The sequence below is a fragment of the Balaenoptera ricei genome, chromosome 12 (assembly GCF_028023285.1).
Source record: "Balaenoptera ricei isolate mBalRic1 chromosome 12, mBalRic1.hap2, whole genome shotgun sequence".
Taxonomy (NCBI): Eukaryota; Metazoa; Chordata; class Mammalia; order Artiodactyla; family Balaenopteridae; genus Balaenoptera; species Balaenoptera ricei.
This window is the reverse complement of record NC_082650.1, coordinates 25,247,557-25,269,635: the sequence shown is the minus strand read 5'-3', so window position 1 is coordinate 25,269,635 and position 22,079 is coordinate 25,247,557. Positions and strand designations below refer to the sequence as shown.

Below are 22,079 nucleotides of genomic sequence, written 5' to 3'. Positions count from 1 at the left end.
GCCCGCGACTAACTCCAGATGCCATTGAATTGGCGTTCGGGGCCATTTCAGGAAGATCGGTCCGCAGGCGCCGGGGTGCAGCAGGGGCCCGGGAGTGAGGGCGCCCCGATGACGTCACTCCAAGGTGGCCGGCTCAGCGCGGGGCGTGACGTCACGCGGGCGGGCCGGGCTACCGTGAGGTCACCTGGTGGGCGCGGCCAGGCTGAATCCCCAGTGTCGTCACGGGAGGGGGCGGGGCCAGAGCGTGTCAGCGAAGCCGAATCAAAACAAGCCCGAGACCCGCCTTTTCCCTCCGGCTCGGGAGCGTCTAGCTTGCGCCCCGAGCCCGCGGCGCCCGCGCGGCTGCGAGCCTCGGGTGGCCGCGCGCCGGCTCCAGGAAGCCGGGGAGGGCGCGGCGGCCGGGATGGCGCGGCGCGGGCCGCGCGGCTAGACGGGCGCCAGAGGAGCCGCCGGCCCGCGCCCTCCGTTCTCGGCCTCCCGGACCGGGCGCCGCGCCGCTGGGAGCCGCCTTCGCCGACGCGGGGCACCTGGACACTCGCGAGATGCCCAACCCCAAAAACAGTAAAGGCGGCCGCAAAAACAAGCGCGCCAACAGCAGCGGGGACGAGCAGGAAAATGGAGCCGGCGCCCTGGCAGCGGCGGGCGCGGCGGGCGCGGCGGCCGGGGGGGCCCTGGCGGCGGCGGCCGGCTGCGGAGCGGCGGCGGCGGGCGTGCCGGGCACCGGGGGCGCGGCGGGCGCGGGAGGCGCGGGGCCCGGCGCCGCGGCCGCCGCGGCCGCCGCGGGGGCTGCAGCCGCTGGCGACGCCAAGAACGGTAAGACGGGGCCGGAGTGGCGAGCGCCAACTTCCTCGCCGACGGGGACGGCGCGTCGGCGGGGCCCTGGGTGGCGCGGGCGATGCGTGGACAATGCGAGAGTCAGGAAGTGCTCACCCCGCCCCTCCGCCCCGCCGCGGCTGCCCCTTCCCGGTCCCCACGCCCGGCGGCGGCGATCGATCGGCGGCCCCGGCTCGGTGTCTGCGCGGCGCACAGGTCGCGCGCCCCGTGCAGCCTGCTCCCCAGACTCCGAGGGGCTCCTGGGTGCCCGGCTGCGGCGGCGCTCCGCTCGGGCCCTGCCCGTCGTGCCCGCGCTGGCAAAGCCGAGCGTGTGCCCCGGACCGGGGAGAGGAAGGAAGGGAGGAAGGAAGGAAGGGAGGAAGGAAGGAAGGAAGGGAGGAAGAAAAAAAAGAGCTGCCCAAGTTGAGAAGAATGGTCCGATTGAAAACTTAGGCACCAGTTCCTTCTTGCCTCTGCTCCCCTCACCCACCCGCCTTCCCCTCCCCAGAGTGAAGGAGAGCCTCAAATCCCAGAAAACCAAGGCTTGCTGTGTCGATTGCCACAGGTGAAGAGGCCCCAAGACATTTTTACTGTAGGGTGTGTGTGTGTGTGTGTGTGTGTGTGTGTGTGTGTGTGTGTCGCTGGGGGCGGGAGTGTGATCTTTAATTCTCTTGCTCGCTTGAGGAAGGAAGAGAATCTGAACTTGACTTCCGTTCTCAGCCAGGAGTTAAAAAAAAAAAAAATCATCCTCTATTTAATTCTGCTTCACATTTTTAGAAGGAAGCCTAATAATCTTAGGTAGTGCCTGAATACACCTTTTGAGGGTGCATTTAAGGAATAGTGAAGATGTGACAGGAATGCCGTTGTCACTGCAGAGACATAATTTTAGTTATAGGGCAAACACTTTTTCGGGCAAACACTTTTTCGGACTTGGACTGTTCTTTGAATTCCTCTGGTCAGGCAGTTTTTCAGGACAGGGAATATAGGTGTATTTTAATGAAGGGAGATTAGGTTCTTTATATCTGGCTTTTAACTTGTAGGTTTCAGCTTTTGAAGCCATTCTTTACGTAGATCACTCACTTTTTAAACAGGTTACCTGCACTTAGAAGAACCTGACAGTGATCTGAACAGAGGAGATTAAAGGTAGCCTATTAGGAACAGAACCTTAGGCCCCATTGGCTGTGTCTCTGCAATTTTGAAATAGGAAGTTTTTGTGTTTTTTTCCCCCAGGAACAAACATCCCATTTGTGAATGTTTGAAAATACAACTTTTGGCCAGACTGTCTTCTCCATGTTCTTTTGTTTTCCTCGCTCTAAACTTCATTTTGGTATTGATGTGGCAAAAGGAAAGAAGACAGACTCCTGGCTCAGCCATTTAGAGTTTTGTCATCTTGGGAAGGACAGCTTTTCTGAGCCTCAATGTCCTCACCTGTAAAATTGGGAAGAAGAATTATATACTGATTGCATTGGCTCCCTCATAAGGTTATTGTGAGGCTCAGAGTGTCCCTTCCCTACCCAGTCCCCAGTACTTGTTTTAAAGGCTTGTTACATTTGTAACAAGCTTAGTAAAGTTTCTCAAGAAAAGTAAGTGATCAGTGAATGATAGCTATCGTTCACTCATTCAAAAGATATTAAACATTTACTGTGTTACAAGTGCTGTGTTAAGCATTAAAGGAGAGGTGGCAATCAAGAGAGGACATCTGCATGGGACATCTGCATTATCAGTGAATGATAGCTATCGTTCACTCATTCAAAAGATATTAAACATTTACTGTGTTACAAGTGCTGTGTTAAGCATTAAAGGAGAGGTGGCAATCAAGAGAGGACATCTGCATGGGTCTGGTATTCCCAGGGTGTTTCTGGCTTACCCTGCTATTTTATTGTCCGAGTGGAAGCTTCAGGTTGACTGTTTCCTCTTCTTCTTTCTCCAAAAGATTAGGCCACTCTAAGGTGGTGTGAGGAAATGTTTTTCTCGGGCTGGTGGTATCTCCTCATTCGTAAACATTAAGCTACGGTTATGGTGTCCCTATTACTGCTCTCCTCTGAAGTGGCAATCTAAGGTATATTTAGCAGTTCTGTATATATCTGTGTGAAGGTATGTATTTCTGATTTGGAGCTTGTTTTATTAAATGAATGGGGGGGGGAGGAAGAAATGGGGCAAACACTGCAGTAATTACAGTTAGAGAAGGTACAAACTTGAGTTATGTTAGAGCAGTGAGTTGAATTTTATGTTGCCAAATTCTTGGTTCTGACCTGGTGTGAAGTCTCAGTGAATGATGCACCTTAATTTGAAGAACCTCTCACTGCAGTTGATAATTGAACATGGATGCTGAGGCCTCCTGTGTGCAAAATTGGTAAATAAGGAAATTATAAATGCTTTTTTCTGTTTTTTTTTTTTTTGCCATTTAAAGATGTGCTTTACAATGTAGGGGTGGGAGAGGTGCCATTGGTGAATTTTTAAAGGAAGGGGCAACTGATATGTGCAAACTCTCAGAATCAGCTGATAAGGCCCACTTATTTTTAAATTTAAAAATGACATTAATCAACTATTATGGTATTTCTAAGTATATTTCAATTTTTTATTTAGCTGTGATATTAGATTTTGGGATTATAAATATTACAAATCAAACAGTTATTCCAAGGGTGTAGTAAATCTACACTCTATTAATCTTTTAAACGGTTTGTTCTCACTGTTCGAGTCAGTTGTGATCTACATCTGCAAACATGCAAACTTAATGACTTCACCTGAAGTTAATAGTGTTTGTTTGTAGCTGTATGGAGTTTATAGAGTGGTTTTATGTCTTGTGGTTCTTGGGCAGCATGAACACCAGGGTAGGATAATATTAGTTCTTAGTTTTTCACTGTTAGTCAGTAGTTATAAATAACTACTGATTCTATAAAAAAAAAGGTTTGCTAGTTAGGGAAAGCTTGGGGAAGCCAGGGCGAGGTTGTAGTTGAAGGAGTTGAACTAGTTGCAGTTGTGCTTCTTGGGTAAGTTGCATGTCAATTGTAGGGACTTTATAGCCCTAAAAAGAAATTTATTAGTATTTTTAGAAATGAAGCTTTATTTTAGATATGCAGGTTTATTTTATTTTGAGATATGAAGGTTTATGAAGATTTCTGTGGGGACTGGAGTAAAAGCGCTGTCCTCTTCCTATATAGTAAACATCTGTCTGCACATATTGCAACATTTTGATTGTAGGTGGACAAGATTTGCCAGTCATTATTTTTAGGATCTAGTAATCATGCAGTGGGTTATACCCACGTACTTTCATTCTGGAATTCTGGTTCCATTAGGCCACTGCTTTTTTGCTTGAGGCCTAAAAATATATGAATCTTGGTCATAGTATCTACTTCTTAATGGGACTGGATCCCAAGTCCTTTTATAAATTCCTGTTTTATGGATGACCATGGTTCACCACTCCACTCATTCCTGACTGCCACCAGAACCCCTGGGCTGCTGAGTTTGCCTTCATTCATTCAACAGTTCTTTGTAGTAGATGGAATTAGTTTACCCGGTGATTGACCTTGCATTCAGTAGACTTGGCTCCTCAAATTACTTGCTCTGTGATCTGGGGCAAGTCATTTGACTTCTCTGAGCCTCCGTTTCTGCATATTTAAAATGGGATTATAGTACCTACCCATACATATGTAATAAGATATCTATATCTATTATGTATTATTTATATATACATATATATATATATACACACACATATATATACATATATACACACATATATATACACACACACAGTGACTGACTTATATGATATGAGCTTACTAAGGGTTAGCCACTTGTCTTAGATTCTGGAAATAGTGTTTGAGACAAAGATTTACCTGCCAGAGGTTTACTGAACGTGCTCTTGGAATCGTTACTAGTGGGGGAGTGAGGGAAGCAGGACTGGGCAGAGGGAGGGGTTGAACTGTGATGCAGTGATTACAGGTAGCTCTGGAGCTAGGATGGTCCTGCAGAGTTACCTTACCTTGAGGCATGAGGGCGGGACCTCCTCCCCCTCCCCCGCCATTGACTGGTGAGTGACCTGGGGGTTGGCATCTCTTAGCTGGAGAAGAGGGAGTGACCTGGGGGTTGGCCTCCATGCAGAGGGAACTGAGAGCCCTCAGCTGTGAGTGAAGGAGAGCTGCTGGTCATATGAGATTCTTCACTCAGACCACTAGTGCCGTTCACCTAAAATGCAGGCGTGGGATAAATAGTTCTCAGGAATGACTAAATCTTCGCAGAACAGGCCAGGAGGTAACCATCATAATACAGTAACATTGTTTTGATGGAAAAATGTGTTCTGAATTTCATACGTCTGCTTACAAATAGATTTTTGGAGTGCCACCTCTTCCCCGTCAACACGAATTGTATTTTTCTCATACTTAGGCCACCAAACACACTTTTATAGTCCTAGGTTTGTATTATATTTTAAATAGTTTCTCTTTTTAGGTGTTTACTTAAATGTTTACTACATTTATTTATTTTTAAAGTTTATTTATTTTATTTATTTACTTATGGCTGCGTCGGGTCTTCGTTGCTGCGCGCGGGCTTTCTCTAGTTGCAGCGAGCCGGGGCTACTCTTCGTTGGGTTGTGGTGCGCGGGCTTCTCATTGCCGTGGCTTCTCTTGTTTCAGAGCACGGGCTCTAGGCGCGAGGGTTTTAGTAGTTGTGGTGCGCCAGCTCAGTAGTTGTGGCGCATGGGCTTAGTTGCTCCGCGGCATGTGGGATCTTCCCGGACCAGGGCTCAAACCCGTGTCCCCTGCGTTGGCAGGCGGATTCTTAACCAGGGAAGTCCCTCTTTACTACATTTAAATTACCTATAACCATCAGAAGGAAAATGCAGAATGTTTGCTTGCTGTTTATTTTAAAATCAAGGAATATTTATTTGAGGGTCTAAGGTATGTAGAACACCATTGTCCTCTTGGAATTTTCTTACCTTATTTAAAAGTTACTTTTTTATGTCTTTAAAAATGTCTGCTGGTTTTAGACCTTGTCTTTTGAAATCCACCTTTGTAATGGAGATTGGTAGAAAATATTGCCTCATCCATCAAAGCTTCATGGTGTGTACTTTGTATATTATAGTAAGAACCATTCCATGCTCTGCTAATGGTGTCTTATGCACAGTCCTTACTCTTTCTCTTTTTACTTGTTGCAGGACCTGAGCCTTAAATTCTAGAGCCCAAACCTTCAATGTCAGCTTTCCTATAAGTCCAAGAATATATATCATTCCATAGAGAACTGAAAACAGGAGATAAAGTGGGAAATATCTTGCAGCTTAATCCTCCTATGAACTTACTCCAGGCTGTTAGCTATGTACAATTTAAAGAGTTTGAAGGTATCAAAAGGAAGACTTCAGGGAAAAAGGTCTGTCTTGATTGATTTTGATCACCAACTCCTTGGAATTTTTAAGGAGTTGATTTAATTAAAAATATTTCGTTATTTTATTATTTTGCCAGTAATAGAATAGGTGTAGTGGAAAAAAATTTTTTTTAAAATAGAGAAGGTAGGCAAAGTTCTCTTTGACTTTCTAGTCAAGCATGTAATCCTACCACTTAGATCACCATTGTGATACATATTCTTATAGCCTTTAAAATTTTTTTCTTACAGACTTTTAAAAGTACATATACAGTTTTCAGGAAAAAAAAAAAGAAGATCAGATCATATATTTTATGATCTGCTTTTAACATGTATAATATTTTGTGGACATTTTAGCAGAGCGGTAAATACAGGTGCATCACTATTTTTAATGATTGCCTAATATGCCATCTTATGTCTGCATCTTGGATAAACTGATCATTCTGCTGTTGTTTGATCTTTAAGTTCTTAGTTGTACATCTCTGGGCATTATTCAGTTACTTCTTTAAGATAAATTCTTACCTGTAGACTTGCTATGTCAAAGAATATGCACATTTTTATGACTTTTAATAAATACATGCTTACAGATTGCCCTATGGAAAGGTTGTGGCCAGAGTGCCCTTTCCCCACAGCCTCTTCAGTTCCTAGTTCTTATTGTTTTAAAGGCATGCTGGAGAATTGCTGATACTCCCAAATGTATCAGCAGTAGGAAGGCCCCATTTGGATCAAGAGCCTGGAGCAGATGCTGCCACGCTTTTCTAAGGCCGCATTTATTTCCCCTGTGCTCTTTAGTGATTTGCTGGCTCACAAGGATTCAACAAAATACCTAATAATGGTGAATGCCATTTTAGCAACTGGTGATAGTGAAGGTGAAAGCATAAGCCTTTGAAATTCTGTCTGCACCATTATTCTAATCTTAAGAAGTAAGGCCTAGAATTTTTAAAGTTTTAGTCAAAAAGCATGCTGTTTGGGCTTCCCTGTTGGCGCAGTGGTTGAGAGTCTGCCTGCCAATGCAGGGGACACGGGTTCGAGCCCTGGTCTGGGAAGATCCCACATGCTGCAGAGCAACTGGGCCCGTGAGCCACAATTACTGAGCCTGCGCGTCTGGAGCCTGTGCTCCGCAACAAGAGAGGCCGCGATAGTGAAGGGCCCGCGCACCGCGATGAAGAGGGGCCCCCGCTTGCCGCAACTAGAGAAAGCCCTCGCACAGAAACGAAGACCCAACACAGCCAAAAAATAAAAATTAAATAAAAATTAAAAAAAAAATAATAGTACCTACTGCAGGGGTGGTTCTGAGGGTCAAATGAGTTAAAAATGTAAAATACTTAGAACAGGATGATAATAACCATCCGCACTCAGTTAGTGTGTTAGGAAATGATTTAAAAAAAAAAAAAAAAAAAAAAGCATGCTGTTTGAATAGACCTAGGTGTAGCCCAAGGTGCCACAATTTACTGGCAGAGTGACTTTCGGGCAAGTGACTTAACCTCTCAGCCTCCATTTTCTAAATGCAGCCCTTTGGAATGTTTTTGCAGATTAAGAAAAACAGTGTATATGAAAGATCTTGGCATAGGGTCTGGCAGATATGGACACTATCAACAATATCTTTTATAAGTTTTATGATTTGTTCAGCCTTATCCAATTACAAAGCTTGTTAAACTATTCTGTTGAAAACAGACACTGAGAGACAGTAAGATGGTTTCTGTATTAATATAGAAAAAGACTGTGGTATCATACAGGTTCTTATTCAGGCATTGATTTGACTATACAGGGTTTTCTCTTCTTCCCTCATCATCTCTCTCTGATCATAGTTTACCTTGAAAAATCAGATGATTTAGCCAAAAGAAAAAAGTTAAAAACATAGTGTGAAAACATAGTTTCCTCTTCCTTTCTTCATTCATTTATTTATCCATCTCATATGTTTTGAGCGCCTGCTATTTGTCAGGCACTGTGTCAGGCTCTGGCATTACAAGGACAGAAGAATTGGGCCCGGGGGCTTACCGTCTAGTTGGGAGTCTTTATGGAAATAAGTGCAAGTAGGTTATTGTGTGTACTACACAAGGGCAGCTGTGGAATAAAGAACAGGAGCTTGTGAGGTGGTCACATATTGGATTAAAGCTGGGGATTGTGTCTGAGGACAGGGGCAAGTGAACTGAGCACGTGGACGTGAAGGGTAGCTCAGAGGAGGCGAGGCACTGAGGGTGTTCTTTTGGGATGAGCCGGGGCTTAATATTATTGAGAAGTGAACAAAAGACCCTCCTCTCTCCCCAGGTAACAACTTGAAAGTTCATTCATTAGCTTGTGCTTTCGTTTGCTCATTCACTATTTTGTTCATCTACGCACTCATGCATTTACTAAACATTTATTATGTGCCTACTGTCTTCTATGACTGAAAGTGTAACGTCGAATTATACTTGGAGGCCTCAGAATCTGCACCCCCCTGGGCTTATGGTGGAGCTGGGACAGAGACATACAAACATTGGGAGGCGTGATAATGTGCTATGGGTGCCCAGTGGAAGAAAGGATTCGTTTCCTGGAAGAGGGGACATTTGAGCTGAGTGCTGCAGGAAGAGACGCAGTTAGCTCTGAAAGCAGAGGAAGGGTGTTTCAGCAGGAGGTGGTGGGAAAGAGCCTTGAGTTCTGGTTGCTGCCAGGAGTCTGTGGCTGGTTTGAGGTACGGTGGTAGGACACGGGACTGGAAAGGGAGTGGGGCCAGACAGTCAAATCTGGATGTTTCGTCACCAGTGCAGAACCAATCCCTGAGGTTTATAAGCAAAGGCATGGTCAGCTGAGCCTGCGAAGGGGGATAATCATACGTTGTTGGCAAGCTTGTAAAGTTATTGTATATTTTAACAGAATGGGTATCTTTTGGCAATCTTTCTTTTAATACAGCTAATCAAGGTTTGGTGGTACAACCTGTTGCGGACTGTTGATTGTGATTTTTCAGTAAAGTAGTGGGCACACTGCACACACTGCCTTTCTGCATAGCAAATGAAAGTGTCACAGCACTCAAGGCTGCTGTTTGGAAAGTCTGTCTTAATTTGTGGGCACCAGCATCCTGATGCTTTGCGAGCCATGGGAGGTTAGCTAATTGAGGTGAACTTCAGAGAACCTAACGCCAAGGGAGGGCTTGGGGCCATCTGAACAGAAGGACTTTCTCTGGAGGGAGGGGTTGTCCCTATAGTTTATTTTTCATATCTTGGTAGAAAAGTATCTGTCTCTGGTCCAGGTTCGACTAATTATCTTTGTCATTTTATTTTTATCCTCATCGAATCAGTTTTAAAACGATAAACTCTGGTGAGGGGGGGATGTCATTGTTTTCTACAAAGTGACTATGTGTTTTAAATCTGTGTGTTTCAGAAGGCTTCCAGTTCTCAGTGGTTGGTGAAATAGTAGCTTGCTTTATTTAATCAACAGGATGCTTTAGCTTGATTGTATTTGAGAGGTTTTTATAAGCTGGCAAAAAATAAGTAGCATTTCTAATACTTAATAATTATATGTTCTGATTTATCAGAAGTAGAAAGGAAAAACAAATTATTTCTGCTAAATTATACTTAGGAGGATAATACTTGAAAACAATCTAAGAGTTAGAAACGAAAGATATTAAGAGGAAATTTAAAGAAGAGTGAAGGAAGAGGAAAACTTAAAAAGGAAGTGTTAACTGTTAATCTTATAACTGTTTAGAATAATTAATAAGAACGTTAGCGTGGTTCTCATATGCACACATAGTGCAGTGTATTTCACTGATTTAAATTGTGAGGGAGGAAAAACTTTTCCTCTACCCTCTTAGGTTTATGGATTTGGGGCCTGCAAATTAAACTGACAGAAGACAGAGCAGCAAGAGAAAAGACAGATTTACTCACAGAAGAAATGTGACTCAAAGGGGTGGTTATAATTTGTGGCTTATATACCGTCTTAATAGGTGAAGGGGAGGGGAGAAGGGCACTTCTAGGAAAATGAGTGGCTTCTTAGTAAGAGTAGGAGAGGGGGAGAAAGGACACTTATAGAAAACAAATGACTTTTTGAAAAGATAAATGGGCCCTAAGAGAACAGATGGGCGATGATAGTTTTGTGACAATGTCTTTTTAGGTGTGGTGTGGAGAGTTATCTCTGGTGGTAAAAGTCAGTCTTCCCAGGTCGCTTTTTGGGAGGGGATTTATGACAATTGAGTTCTTTTGAGAGGCTCTGCTTTTAGGCAGATAAGAGATTTCAGGAACTCAAATGCCTTAAGCTCAAAATAATTTTTAGGCCACACTGGTATATTCTGGACCCCTTCAAAATTTGTTGCAGTTCAGTATCACCCCTGTAATAGCAGTTACAGATAGTCAGGTAGCAAAAGATAGTGTCATAAATCCGGATTTCTATTTTTCATTTTATTGGAAATTATTAGAAATAGATGGCTTTAAGGCATATGCCTTTATAAAACTGATAGAATGACTGTAGGCAAAAGTTAGCAGGGTATCAAGTTGCTCCTATAAGTGAGGGAGACATTTGTCAAATTTAAAATGGATGTTTTTCCCAGGGGTTAACATAGGTTTGATATCTTAGATCATGTCCCTTCAAGTTATAAAAGCATCTCAGGAGAGTCTTTTGACGCTAGTGTTGAAACTAAATCACAAACTGTTTTAGGTTTCTAAATGAGCACTCCTGAATGTGATGATTATGTCAATATAATATTTAGTAGAACTGTAGTATTACAACATAACTTCTTATTAAAGTGACATATTACTTGTTATGCCTGACAAACCTCAGTGTCTGGGCAGAAACGGAGACTGGGGAATGGGGGGAATCAAGGTCTGGCTATTTTTGATTGGCAGCAGGTGCAGTCTGTAATCTGAGAGGCTGAGCTGGGATGCCTGGTGACTGTTGTTAAGGAACAGACACAGTGCTGCCAGAAGCCATGGAGAGAGCCTGGCACTGGGAAACGGGAAGCATCCTTCCGTGGTAGAGGCAGAAGCGAGCACGTCTGATACACAGGGCAGCTCCAAGAATTCTTCTGTTTCCAACTCCTCAGATCTGTTCTTATTGGGCAGTGCTTACATGTTGGAGTTAACGTTAGCCCTATAATGATGTGGTTCCACTGTATTAGGCATTTCGTTTTACAAATGCCGACGATGTGTCGCAGTTCAGTAGGAAATTAGGTAAGGTACCTGGATGGTAGGTGTGTTGGGGCTGCAGAACCCATGGACCCATAGGAAGGAGGAGAAGCCGTTGCCAGCGGCAGGAACAGTGATGATGCTGACCCCCTTTATGGGGTGCTGACTGGAAGCCAAGCGGGACACCCAGCCGTCTGCGGTCTGCATTGGAGGATGGGGGCATTCAGCTCCACGGACAGCCTCCTGCCCTTTTTGCGGAAAAGGCACACTCGTGTCAGCGAGATGTGCCTGACCCCGCTGTGGCCGTTGGATCCTATGTGATACTGGCTCCATCTTGACTGATACGCAGACATGTGTATGAATGATGAACAAGTTTTTAAGTAGAGGGCTTAAATTTAGTATAAAAACATTAAGGAGGCACTAGGGCTATTTAAGTTACTTTTAGAAGGCCTCATGCTTATCGTTCTGGTACTTGAACTGAAACTAAATTTGTGAAACAAGAAAACACTTGACCAAGGAAGCACTTAGCTGACACGTCGTTCGCTCCTGTTAATCTGATCCTTCTCATGATGACACAAGGACTTCCTGGTCTTGGGATTGTGGCGATAGTGAACATTTGAACTGACACTTCCTGTTCTTAATGGATCACAGTTCATAGCGAGGATGCGATTATCTTCTTTAGGCTACAGTCCTAGAAGTGAGGTCACTGGTCAGCAGGCATGTGACTTTCAAGGCTTTGATACGTGTTGCCAAACCACTTTCCAGAAAGGGTTTCCCTGTTTCCACTAATGCTGGCCCTGCATGGAGTGCTTCTTTCTTCACACCCTTCCACAGGGATTTTGATAACCATTTTCACCTTTGCCAATCAGATAGATGAAAAATCACATCTCGCTGTACTTTTTATCTGCATTTATTGGATTGCCAGCCGAATGAATGTCTTTTTATATGTATGTGGTTCATTTGTATTTTTTCCGTTCGTGATTTTTGTCCATTTTACTAATGGGATAGTTGTATTCTCATTGATCTAAACAAGGTCTTTTTATATTCAGGATACTTTTTGACATATGTTTCCCCTGGCTTATTGTTTATCTTTTTGCCTTGTTTAAGGTGTTGCTGGTTAGACATGTTACAATTTTGTATGATCACAGAACATCCACATAGAGATAGAACCTCAAGAGAAAGGGGAGAGTGGGGAAAGTTGTCTGTGAAATTACTTATCGGAAAAGCAGTTTGGGCCTGGCATCGGGGTAGTGACTGAGTTCATTTGGGTATCAGTGCACAGTAATGCTGTTACATTTGTGAGGGTCTGTTTCCTTTTTGTACGTAATTTGCAAAGCTCTGTTTCACGGAATTGATTACGGTTCCTGCCGCCCTCCTTGACCTTCTCCCTGACCACTCCTGTCTGGTTGACAGCTGAAGTTCCTGTGCTCAACACCTGTCATTTCCTGCGCATTCCTAAAATCCCCTGCGGTTTTTATTCGAGCCAGTTCCAAGGACTTTGAAACTGGTAGATAAAGGCTTGTTATTTACTTATCGCCTCTGCTACAAACTGAGGCCTCTTAAGGCTAAATTACCCATAACTTCCTTGTGATAATAAACTTAAATGCTGAATCATAGGAAAGTTCTCATTTTTGTCTTTCTGGCACTTGCGCTGAAATTACATTTCTGTGTTAATAAAATGAGAACATAGTACTGAATTGAACCAAGAGTTTATTTGCACCCTGTGTGTCACGCTGATCCAGTCTGCCCTGTGCTTCTCAAATGTCTGTGGCTTGGAAGAGGTTCCCAAATGCATTGCTTGTTTAAAGAGTGTGAGATTTGAGAGACACAGGTCATAGCTTGAGGTCTGCCATTTTGCAAGGCTGATGAACCTTTCTGACCCCAACTATTCTTATCTGTGGAAAACGAGGATAACATGTTATTGTTTGTGACTAACCCTTTGCAAAAAAACCATAGATCTGTTTGAAAAAGCAAATGGTTGTGTCATGATTTGGGGTTTTTTAGCGTTTTCTAGTTGGGTTTTTGGTTTTTAGTTTGTCATGTGGTGGTGTGCCTGCTTCCCTTAGTGATGAATGCACACTCCGATTTGTTGAAAGAACCCAGGGCCAACCTGGGCTTTGCCCCACAGAGTTTGCAGTGAATGTTACTCTTCTAAAATCCTTACTCTGCTTCCTTCGGGGAGCCTTTGGTTTCTCTACAAGTTCAGGTCTGGGAGCTCTCGCTATGTGGATTTTCCCAGAGAATATGCAGTGCTCACCTGCTGGGCTCAGGGCAAGCCCAACCCCTTGAGGGAGCTCCTTCTAGAGTTTGTGACCCCACTGTGGGGAAGGACTGTGGAGGCTGAAGCCTTGGGAAGGATGCTTTCACCAGCCTGAGGATAGCTGACTCGTGTATGGTTTTGTTGTAATCTGTGAATCATCTGTCCCCAGGTTTCATTTTAACCGCAGACTGTACTGTGATTTTAACCATTTGATTAACAGAGCCTTACTTTTGGCCTGTTGTACTTCATGATTTACACTGGTGTACCTGTATCTGTAATTACACTTTCTTTAGTTTGTATCTCCATTCACTTCAGGCCTTTCTGCTATTTATCTGCCTCTAGGGTCCTATGGAGTAGGAGTTTGTGTTGTAAAAGCATGTGGAATGCTTACTTACAACTTTCAGTTGTTTCCCTACCTCCCTTTCACATTTTGCATTTTAAATAAGTTTAAAGAATTGTGAATGTACCAAACCGTATTATGGATTTTATCAAAATAACTTCTACAGGCACATGATACTGGGTATGTATCTGTATCAGTGTGTTTATGTAAATGTATGGATGTGGTTTTTTAAATCATTGTTTTTCTTGAGATTTGGTTGATTAAAAACAAGCCTCATCTTTGAGATAGTCGGATTTGAAATTTTTGACTTTGTAATATATCAGTTTTCCTCATAATTTATTTTTTAATGTTCCATGAGATATGTGATCTAAAGATGACTTGGAAGAATTTTTAAAGAATTAATTTGAAATGTTTTTCTCTTGACAGACTTGGAAATACTGTTTAGAATTCATATGGAATATAATCATATATACATTTGTATATATTTATATATTTTAATAGAACAGTATTTAACTGGACAAATTCTCTTATGGCAAAAGACAAATTTCTGGATATTTTTGGTAACTATTTTATAAATCAGTTTAGAAATGAATAGTTTAGAAATGAATTTTTTTTTTTTTTATAAATTTATTTATTTTATTTTAGTTTTGGCTGCGTTGGGTCTTCGTTGCTGCGCGCAGGCTTTCTTTAGTTGCAGCGAGCTGGGGCTACTCTTTGTTGAGGTGCATGGGCTTCTCATTGAGGTGGCTTCTCTTGTTGCGGAGCACAGGCTCTAGACGCGTGGGCTCAGTAGTTGTGGCTTGCGGGCTCTAGAGTGCAGGCTCAGTAGTTGTGGTGCATGGGCTTAGTTGCTCCGTGGCATGTGGGATCTTCCCGGACCAGGGCTCGAACCTGTGTCCCCTGCCTTGGCAGGCGGATTCTTAACCACTGTACCACCAGGAAAGTGTAGAAATGAATAGTTTTGAGTCTTTGAAAATAGTCATACTATGAAATTGTATCTGTGTTCCACAAAAGTTAGTAATTGGAAAAGGAATGAATGTCTAGTTATAATGACATCATTGGCTTAATGTATCACTGGGCTCTAAACTTCTAGCTTCCTCTGCAGTGGGAACTTTTATGGCTTACTCTCCTGAAAACAAGTCATATTATAGCAGCTGTGTTGAGTGTGTACATGTGGTGAACTACTGGGCTTGGACATAGACATAATTTATTCTTGAGTCTCGTTTTCACTTTTACTGAGGTCTGTATAAGACTTAGACACGCCCTCTCCTTTGACAAGTCTTTCCTTGTTGCAACAGATTCTATAAGTTGCTTGTTGGTTGCTGATGCATCATTTCAGAAATAGGCTGAGTGGTGTGGCCCACAGGCAAAAGCTTTGTCTTTTCTCCCTAGATCCCAGCAGAGTGACGGCCAGGGTGGGAAGGATTGCTGTAAAGCAGGGGTCCCCAACCCCCGGGCCGCGGACTGGTGTCGGTCCCGGCCTGTTAGGAACCGGGCCGCGCAGCAGGAGGTGAGTGGTGGATGAGTGAGCGAAGCTTCACCTGCCGCTCCCCATCGCTCCCCATCACTCGTATTATCTCCTGAACCATCCCCCCCACCGTCTATGGAAAAATTGTCTTCCAGGAAACTGGTCCCTGGTGCCAAAAAGGTTGGGGACCGCTGCTATAAAGTATTTTCCCAGGTTTATTTTGATGGGAAGGCAGGGGAGCTGAAAGAGTGTATCTTTCCGGGAGTTCAGCAGGACAGAAAAGGCATGTGGAAAACAAAGGAGTGTAAGGATTTAGTTTAGTTTAGGGTACAGATAGAGTACAGAAATGAATTTAACCATGTTGTGCTGGGGGTTTATTGATTTAAATACAGTAGTTACCCTAAAAATCTTCTTGGGGGTTGGCATGTTGACCCAAACAGGGGTCAGGAGAAGCAGGTTGAGCTTCTGTTTCTCAGCATCAGTGCTCTTTCTGCTGCCCTATTCGATAGTCTCCATACTAATAGAGTGCCGTTTCTTTACATTCTTTCCAAGAAAAGTTGCTTTATTCTCATTAAGAAACGAGTAAGCCTTTGCTCATGGCTTATTTATTTATTTATTTATTTTGAAATTAACAATTCTGTTAGCTAGAGTAGATTTACCTCTTTGTCTATCTTTGTTTTTAAGGAGTGCAAAGATTGGGAAACCTTTATATTGTAATTGGGTTTAAGCACTTGCTTTTTTTAATAAATGTATTTCATTTATTTTATTTTTGGCTGTGTTGGGTCTTCATTTCTGCATGTGGGCTTTCTCTAGTTGCGGCGAGCGGGGACTACTCTTCATTGCGGTGCACGGGCTTCTCATTGCCGTGGCTTCTCTTGTTGCGGAGCATGGGCTCTAGGCACGTGGGCTTCAGTAGTTGTGGCTCGTGGGCCCCAGAGCACAGGCTCAGTAGTTGTGGCGCATGGGCTTAGCTGCTCCACGGCATGTGGGATCTTCCCGGACCAGGGCTCGAACCCGTGTCCCCTGCATTGGCAGGCTGATTCTTAACCACTGTGCCACCAGGGAAGCCCTAAGCACTTGCTTCTTTAACTTGACTTTCTGTAGACCTAGTTTTTAAATAATTCTGAGGATTAATATGGACATTGACCATATGGAATAAACTTTTGTGTAACCAGATCATAGTAAGCAGTTCTATAATTTTGAATGAGACACTATTCCAAATTATAGAACTGCTTACTATGACCTGATTACACAAAGCTGTTGGTCACTGCCTCCTCTCCTTATTAACTGGCTCTGTGTTCTTTATTGATCTGTGTGCATTGTGGGTGGGAATGGAAGAGGGAAGGCCCCTTACCAGCTGAATGACTTGGGCAGATCACTAAAGGATCCTCTTTTGGGCTCAGGATGTGTTTGTAGAATCTGAACCAAGGGATTGTCTTATTTCTATTCTGATATTTTGGTATTTTTAAGAGACATTCAGGGAAAACTATGAAACCATTATCTTTATCCTGATATTCAGCCTAAACCAGACATATTTTGGGTCCATGTCCTTTTAGGTCTTGACATGGCCTTTGGTAGACAAGAAAAAATATGAATTTTCTACTTTAAAGTCACTATTTATACAGATTTCTTACTGATGTCAGAGTGTTGGGGCCAGAATGGAAATTAAAAAATGGGTAAAATAGAAGCCTGTAGCTTTCTATTTAGTTTGAACTTGAGGCTGGGTAGGCTTGTGAGTTTTAATTGAACGTAAGAAAAGAGTGAATCTAGGAGAATAAACCCAGTATATTAAGAGAATGTTAAAACCCCAAGTTGTTAAATATAGTTGAAGAGCACATTGTTGTTTTGTTTTTTGGTTGCGGGAGAATGTGAGGCTTCCATGTTTATTTGGATAGATTTGTCTGAGTTTGTCTGTGTGAAAAGCCTTGTGTTTAAATCGTACTCAAAGCATAAAAACATGTTTAACTGAATGTAATCTCCATGTACTCAACTTGCTACCCTCTTTGGAACAGTCTCACACACTAAAATAACATAAGGGAGGATAAACTAAATCAGAGGTTAAGACAGATATGCTTAAGTGAGCTTTACTATAGCTCCTATACTAATTAAAACAAGTTGACAAAATATTTTGAAAGTATTAGCTTCCCTTTTGTACAGGACTTAGTGTCTCTTAAAAATTTTTAGTAGAGAAAGATCTCAAAATATTTGAGAACATTTATTTTAAAACTTTTTTAGTTTTCACTTCAAAGAATACTCACCAGTTAGTCAAGAAATTATTTTTAACCCCCTGGTGAGTTTGAGGTGTGGTGTGGGCACAGTGGTCCGGGTCCACTCCTCCCCCTTCTGATCTGCACTCGGCACTGCCCCTCAGGGAGGGATGGCAGCTGAAGCAGAGGCTTGGGGCGAGGGCCTGGTGGGTGAGCAGGTGGGAGATCCAGCCTGGGGACCTAGTTGTGGAGCTCCTTGATCATAGCCAGAGGATATGGGGCTTCAGTCTGGGAGTTTCCGAGGTTCCTGAATGTGTGTATGATGTCGTCAAAGTGTAATTTTTATTTTTTTATTTTTATTTTATTTTTTTCACACACACACACACACTGTATTTTATTTTTACAAGAGATAAATAGACTGACACCAAGCATTGTACATGGATGACCACAACAAAAGCAACAATGATTGCAATTACCAAACATGAAACACACTCATACTATGTCATAATATTGACATTCAGTCCAGTAATCCTCCACTGTAACAGCTCCTTTACTTTGCAGTGAAAATTGATTTGTATATTCTTTGCCTCTGAGTCCTTGTTGGATTTTTTTTTTTTTAATTCAGACAGAAAGTCACAAAAATTATACTCATCCTCATCAGTTCACTCAGTCCCATGTAATTAATTTTTTTTTTTCATCTTGATCTTTTGTTAGCACTTTTATGAGTTCATCAGTTTTTCATTAGAGTTCTGAAAATGCTTATTCAATCAGTTCAGCAGTACAGTCAGTTACCAGAAACCTGTACTTGTCAGAGTCTTTTCCATGAATTTCTTAAAGATGAAACCCTTTTATAGGAACATATTTGCAAAAGCATCAGAGTACACCCAGAACTGTCTGTAAATGACAAAAGACTTAAAAATGACCACAGTTAAAAATTTGATGAAAGTTCATAATAATGCAGTTGACAAGAAAATTAGTTATTTCTGAGATATACATTTTAAGGTAATAACTAGGATTATGACTTATAACATTATACCAGAACATAAAAGATTTTTAGAAATTTCATGTAATGTCTGAAACATTTATGTTAACATATTTCCATACAAATAACCCAATGAAAGTTTAGTATTAGTTGTTTTGTTTGTTTGTTTTTTTATACTGCAGGTTCTTATTAGGCATCAATTTTATACACATCTGTGTATACATGTCAATCCCAATTGCCCAATTCAGCACACCACCATCCCCACCCCACCGCAGTTTTCCCCCCTTGGTGTCCATATGTCCGTTCTCTACATCTGTGTCTCAACTTCTGCCCTGCAAATGCAGGAGAAGGCTGATTTGAAGGTGGTGATAAAACTTTTTTGCTTGTGTATCCTCTAAAAGAATTTGAGAAAACAAACTTTCTTTTGCATATTAATACTGTCACACCCAGTTTTTTTTAAAGGTTTAAGTAAATGCAGAGGATACAGTCTCTGGTTTGTTGTAAATGGTGTCATTTTAATGTATTTAAACAGAATCCAAATATCATAGTTTATTGTAAATGGTGTCATTTTAATGTATTTAAACAGAATCCAAATATCATAGTAACTTGCTAACCATTATCAGCCATTTAAAAGATAATGGTCAGAAATTTTACATTTTTTCTTTTTTTAAATAAATTTATTTATTTATTAATTTATTGGCTGCGTTGGGTCTTCGTTGCTGTGCGCGGGCTTTCTCTAGTTGTGGCAAGCGGGGGCTTGCAGAGCACGGGCTCTAGGCACACGGGCTTCAGTAGTTGCAGCACACGGGCTCAGTAGTTGTGGCTCACGGGCTCTAGAGCACAGGCTCAGTAGTTGTGGCACACAGGCTTAGTTGCTCTGCGACATGTAGGATTTTCCCAGGCCAGGGCTTGAACCCATGTCTCCTGCATTGGCAGGCGGATTCTTAACCACTGCACCACCAGGGAAGTCCCTACATTTTTTTCTTTATTTTTAAATTCTTACCCAGAATCTGTCTGATCTGAAGAAAGAGTATCGTCCTGCTTGAAACTCTCTTATTGATCATCTTATCATTTTTCTGTAACAAAATATGTATTTAAACTTAAATCTATATTAAGAAGCACTTCTGGAATGACAGAAGAAGGACATCTATAAATCTGCCTTTCCATAGAAACAATGAGAACACTGGCAAAAATGATCAAAATCAACTTTTCAAAATTCTAGAAATTAACTAAAGGCTTGCAATAATCCTAGGAGTGTTTATTCGGGGAAATGATTGAATTGTAGTAAGAACAGTGAATTTTGTTTTCTTTTAACTTGCTTTATTCCCATTCCTTCTCCCTAGCTCTGTGGTAGCTTTATTTTTTAAAATTTATATATATATTTGAAGTATAGTTGATTTACAATGTTGTTTTAGTTTCAGATATACAGCAGAGTGATACCTGAATCACTCTGCTGTGTATATGTGTGTGTGTTTGTGTCTGTGTGTGTGTATATATATACACACACACACACACGTATGTATGTGTATATATGTATATACTTTTCAGATTCTTTTCCATTATAGGTTGTTACAAGATAGTGAATATAGTTCCCTGTGCTATTCAGTAGGACCTTGTTGTTTATTTTTTATATAGTAGTATGCGTGGTAGCTTTTTTTTTTTTTAAATATCTTTATTGGAGTATAATTGCTTTACAATGGTGTGTTAGTTTCTGCTTTACAACAAAGTGAATCAGTTATACATATACATATGTTCCCATATCTCTTCCCTCTTGCATCTCCCTCCCTCCCACCCTCCCTATCCCACCCCTCTAGGTGGTCACAAAGCACCGAGCTGATCTCCCTGTGCTATGCGGCTGCTTCCCACTAGCTATCTATTTTACATTTGGTAGTGTATATATGTCCATGACACTCTCTCACCCTGTCACATCTCACCCCTCCCCCTCCCCATATCCTCAAGTCCATTCTCTAGTAGGTCTGTGTCTTTATTCCCGTCTTGCCACTAGGTTCTTCATGACCTTTTTTTTTTTCCTTAGATTCCATATATATGTGTTAGCATACTGTATTTGTTTTTGTCTTTCTGACTTACTTCACTCTGTATGACAGACTCTAACTCCATCCACCTCACTACAAATACCTCCATTTCATTTCTTTTTATGGCTGAGTAATATTCCATTGTATATATGTGCCACATCTTCTTTATCCATTCATCCGATGATGGACACTTAGGTTGCTTCCATGTCCTGGCTATTGTAAACAGAGCTGCAATGAACATTTTGGTACATGACTCTTTTTGAATTATGGTTTTCTCAGGGTATATGCCCAGTAGTGGGATTGCTGGGTCGTATGGTAGTTCTATTTTTAGTTTTTTAAGGAACCTCCATATTGTTCTCCATAGTGGCTGTATCAATTTACATTCCCACCAACGTGGTAGCTTTAAAACAAGCAACCTAGTAGTCACTAGAGGGGGAAGAACAGGTTTGGAGCTTCCCCAAAAGCCCTAGCCCCAGGGAACTCTCACCATTTGACCTGTCTGGAAGGTCCCTGGTAAAGCCTCATTCACAGGGCTGGTCTTTATTTGACCTGGCTCAGAGGTCACCCAGTGTTCGAAGCCCTCTTAGGATGTCTGCTGAAAACACTCAGCAGCAATTCTTTATCATTGCAACTGCCTGCAGCAGTGATACCAGTTGGAGCAAACAAGAAATGGGTCAAAAAACTTAAAGAGAATGTGTTGGAAGTAGGAGGTCCATAAGGGGCTTTGAGAAGCTCTGATGTATTCCTGGTGCTCTAGAAGACTGTGCACATGGCAGCGCTCAGAGCATGTCCAGGAAAGACCTGAGGAGGCCCTCATTCTCACCTCTGGCTGACCTTGAGGCTCTGAGTAAGCAGAGAGTAAAGGCTAAGTAAGGTTGTAAACTGTTGAAGCATTGAAGGCTTGCCCAACACACACACACAACCCCCTGGCGAAGGATGGGACACTTATTGGTTTAGGGCATTTAAGGAAGTCTCTGTCCAGTTTATTAGCTAGACCACTAAGCTAACTGAGCAGAAACTTCAGTGGCTACACGTGACGAAAAAATAGAGACTTTACAGAATTAAACATCACTAAACAAACAGCAGTAACAACAACAGAAGCGTATCCTGCAAGTAGAGAGAATCTGATTTTGAGTGCCACTTTATGTTATTTAAAGTGTCCAGTTTTCAACAAAAAAGTATAAGATACTCAAAGACATAGGAAAGTATGGCTTACAAATTTATTCAACACTTGCAGCCCCTATGTTAAGCTCTGAACTGGGCACATAACAGGTGTTCAAAAACGTTATTTGAATTGACTTGTAATTAGCTGATTTTCAGAGACCCCATGTATTTTCTTTCTTCTGTAGTAAGTGTTTAACCCTAAGACAAACCCTGGTGTTTTTATTACGTCTTCTAAAACAGGGTCTTTATTAAACGATAGCTATTAAAAGAAGCCATACATTTGCCCAAATGAGTGTTTATTAGTATCCTGGAAAATTTGAAGGCTCTTTCTTTAGGTAATTATGTATAATAAACCTGCTAAGAA

At 42.1% G+C, this 22,079-nt stretch overlaps 1 protein-coding gene across 1 annotated transcript in view; it reads left to right on the top strand.

Moving 5' to 3' along the window:
• The first annotated feature begins 250 nt into the window (after positions 1–250).
• HECA (hdc homolog, cell cycle regulator) overlaps positions 251–22,079 on the top strand; it is a 44,917-nt gene continuing 23,088 nt past the window's right edge. Inside the window, exon 1 of the mRNA XM_059941093.1 lies at positions 251–813. Within this exon, the coding sequence (XP_059797076.1) occupies positions 543–813 (271 nt within the window). The 5' untranslated portion in view covers positions 251–542. The remainder of the gene's footprint in view (positions 814–22,079) is intronic.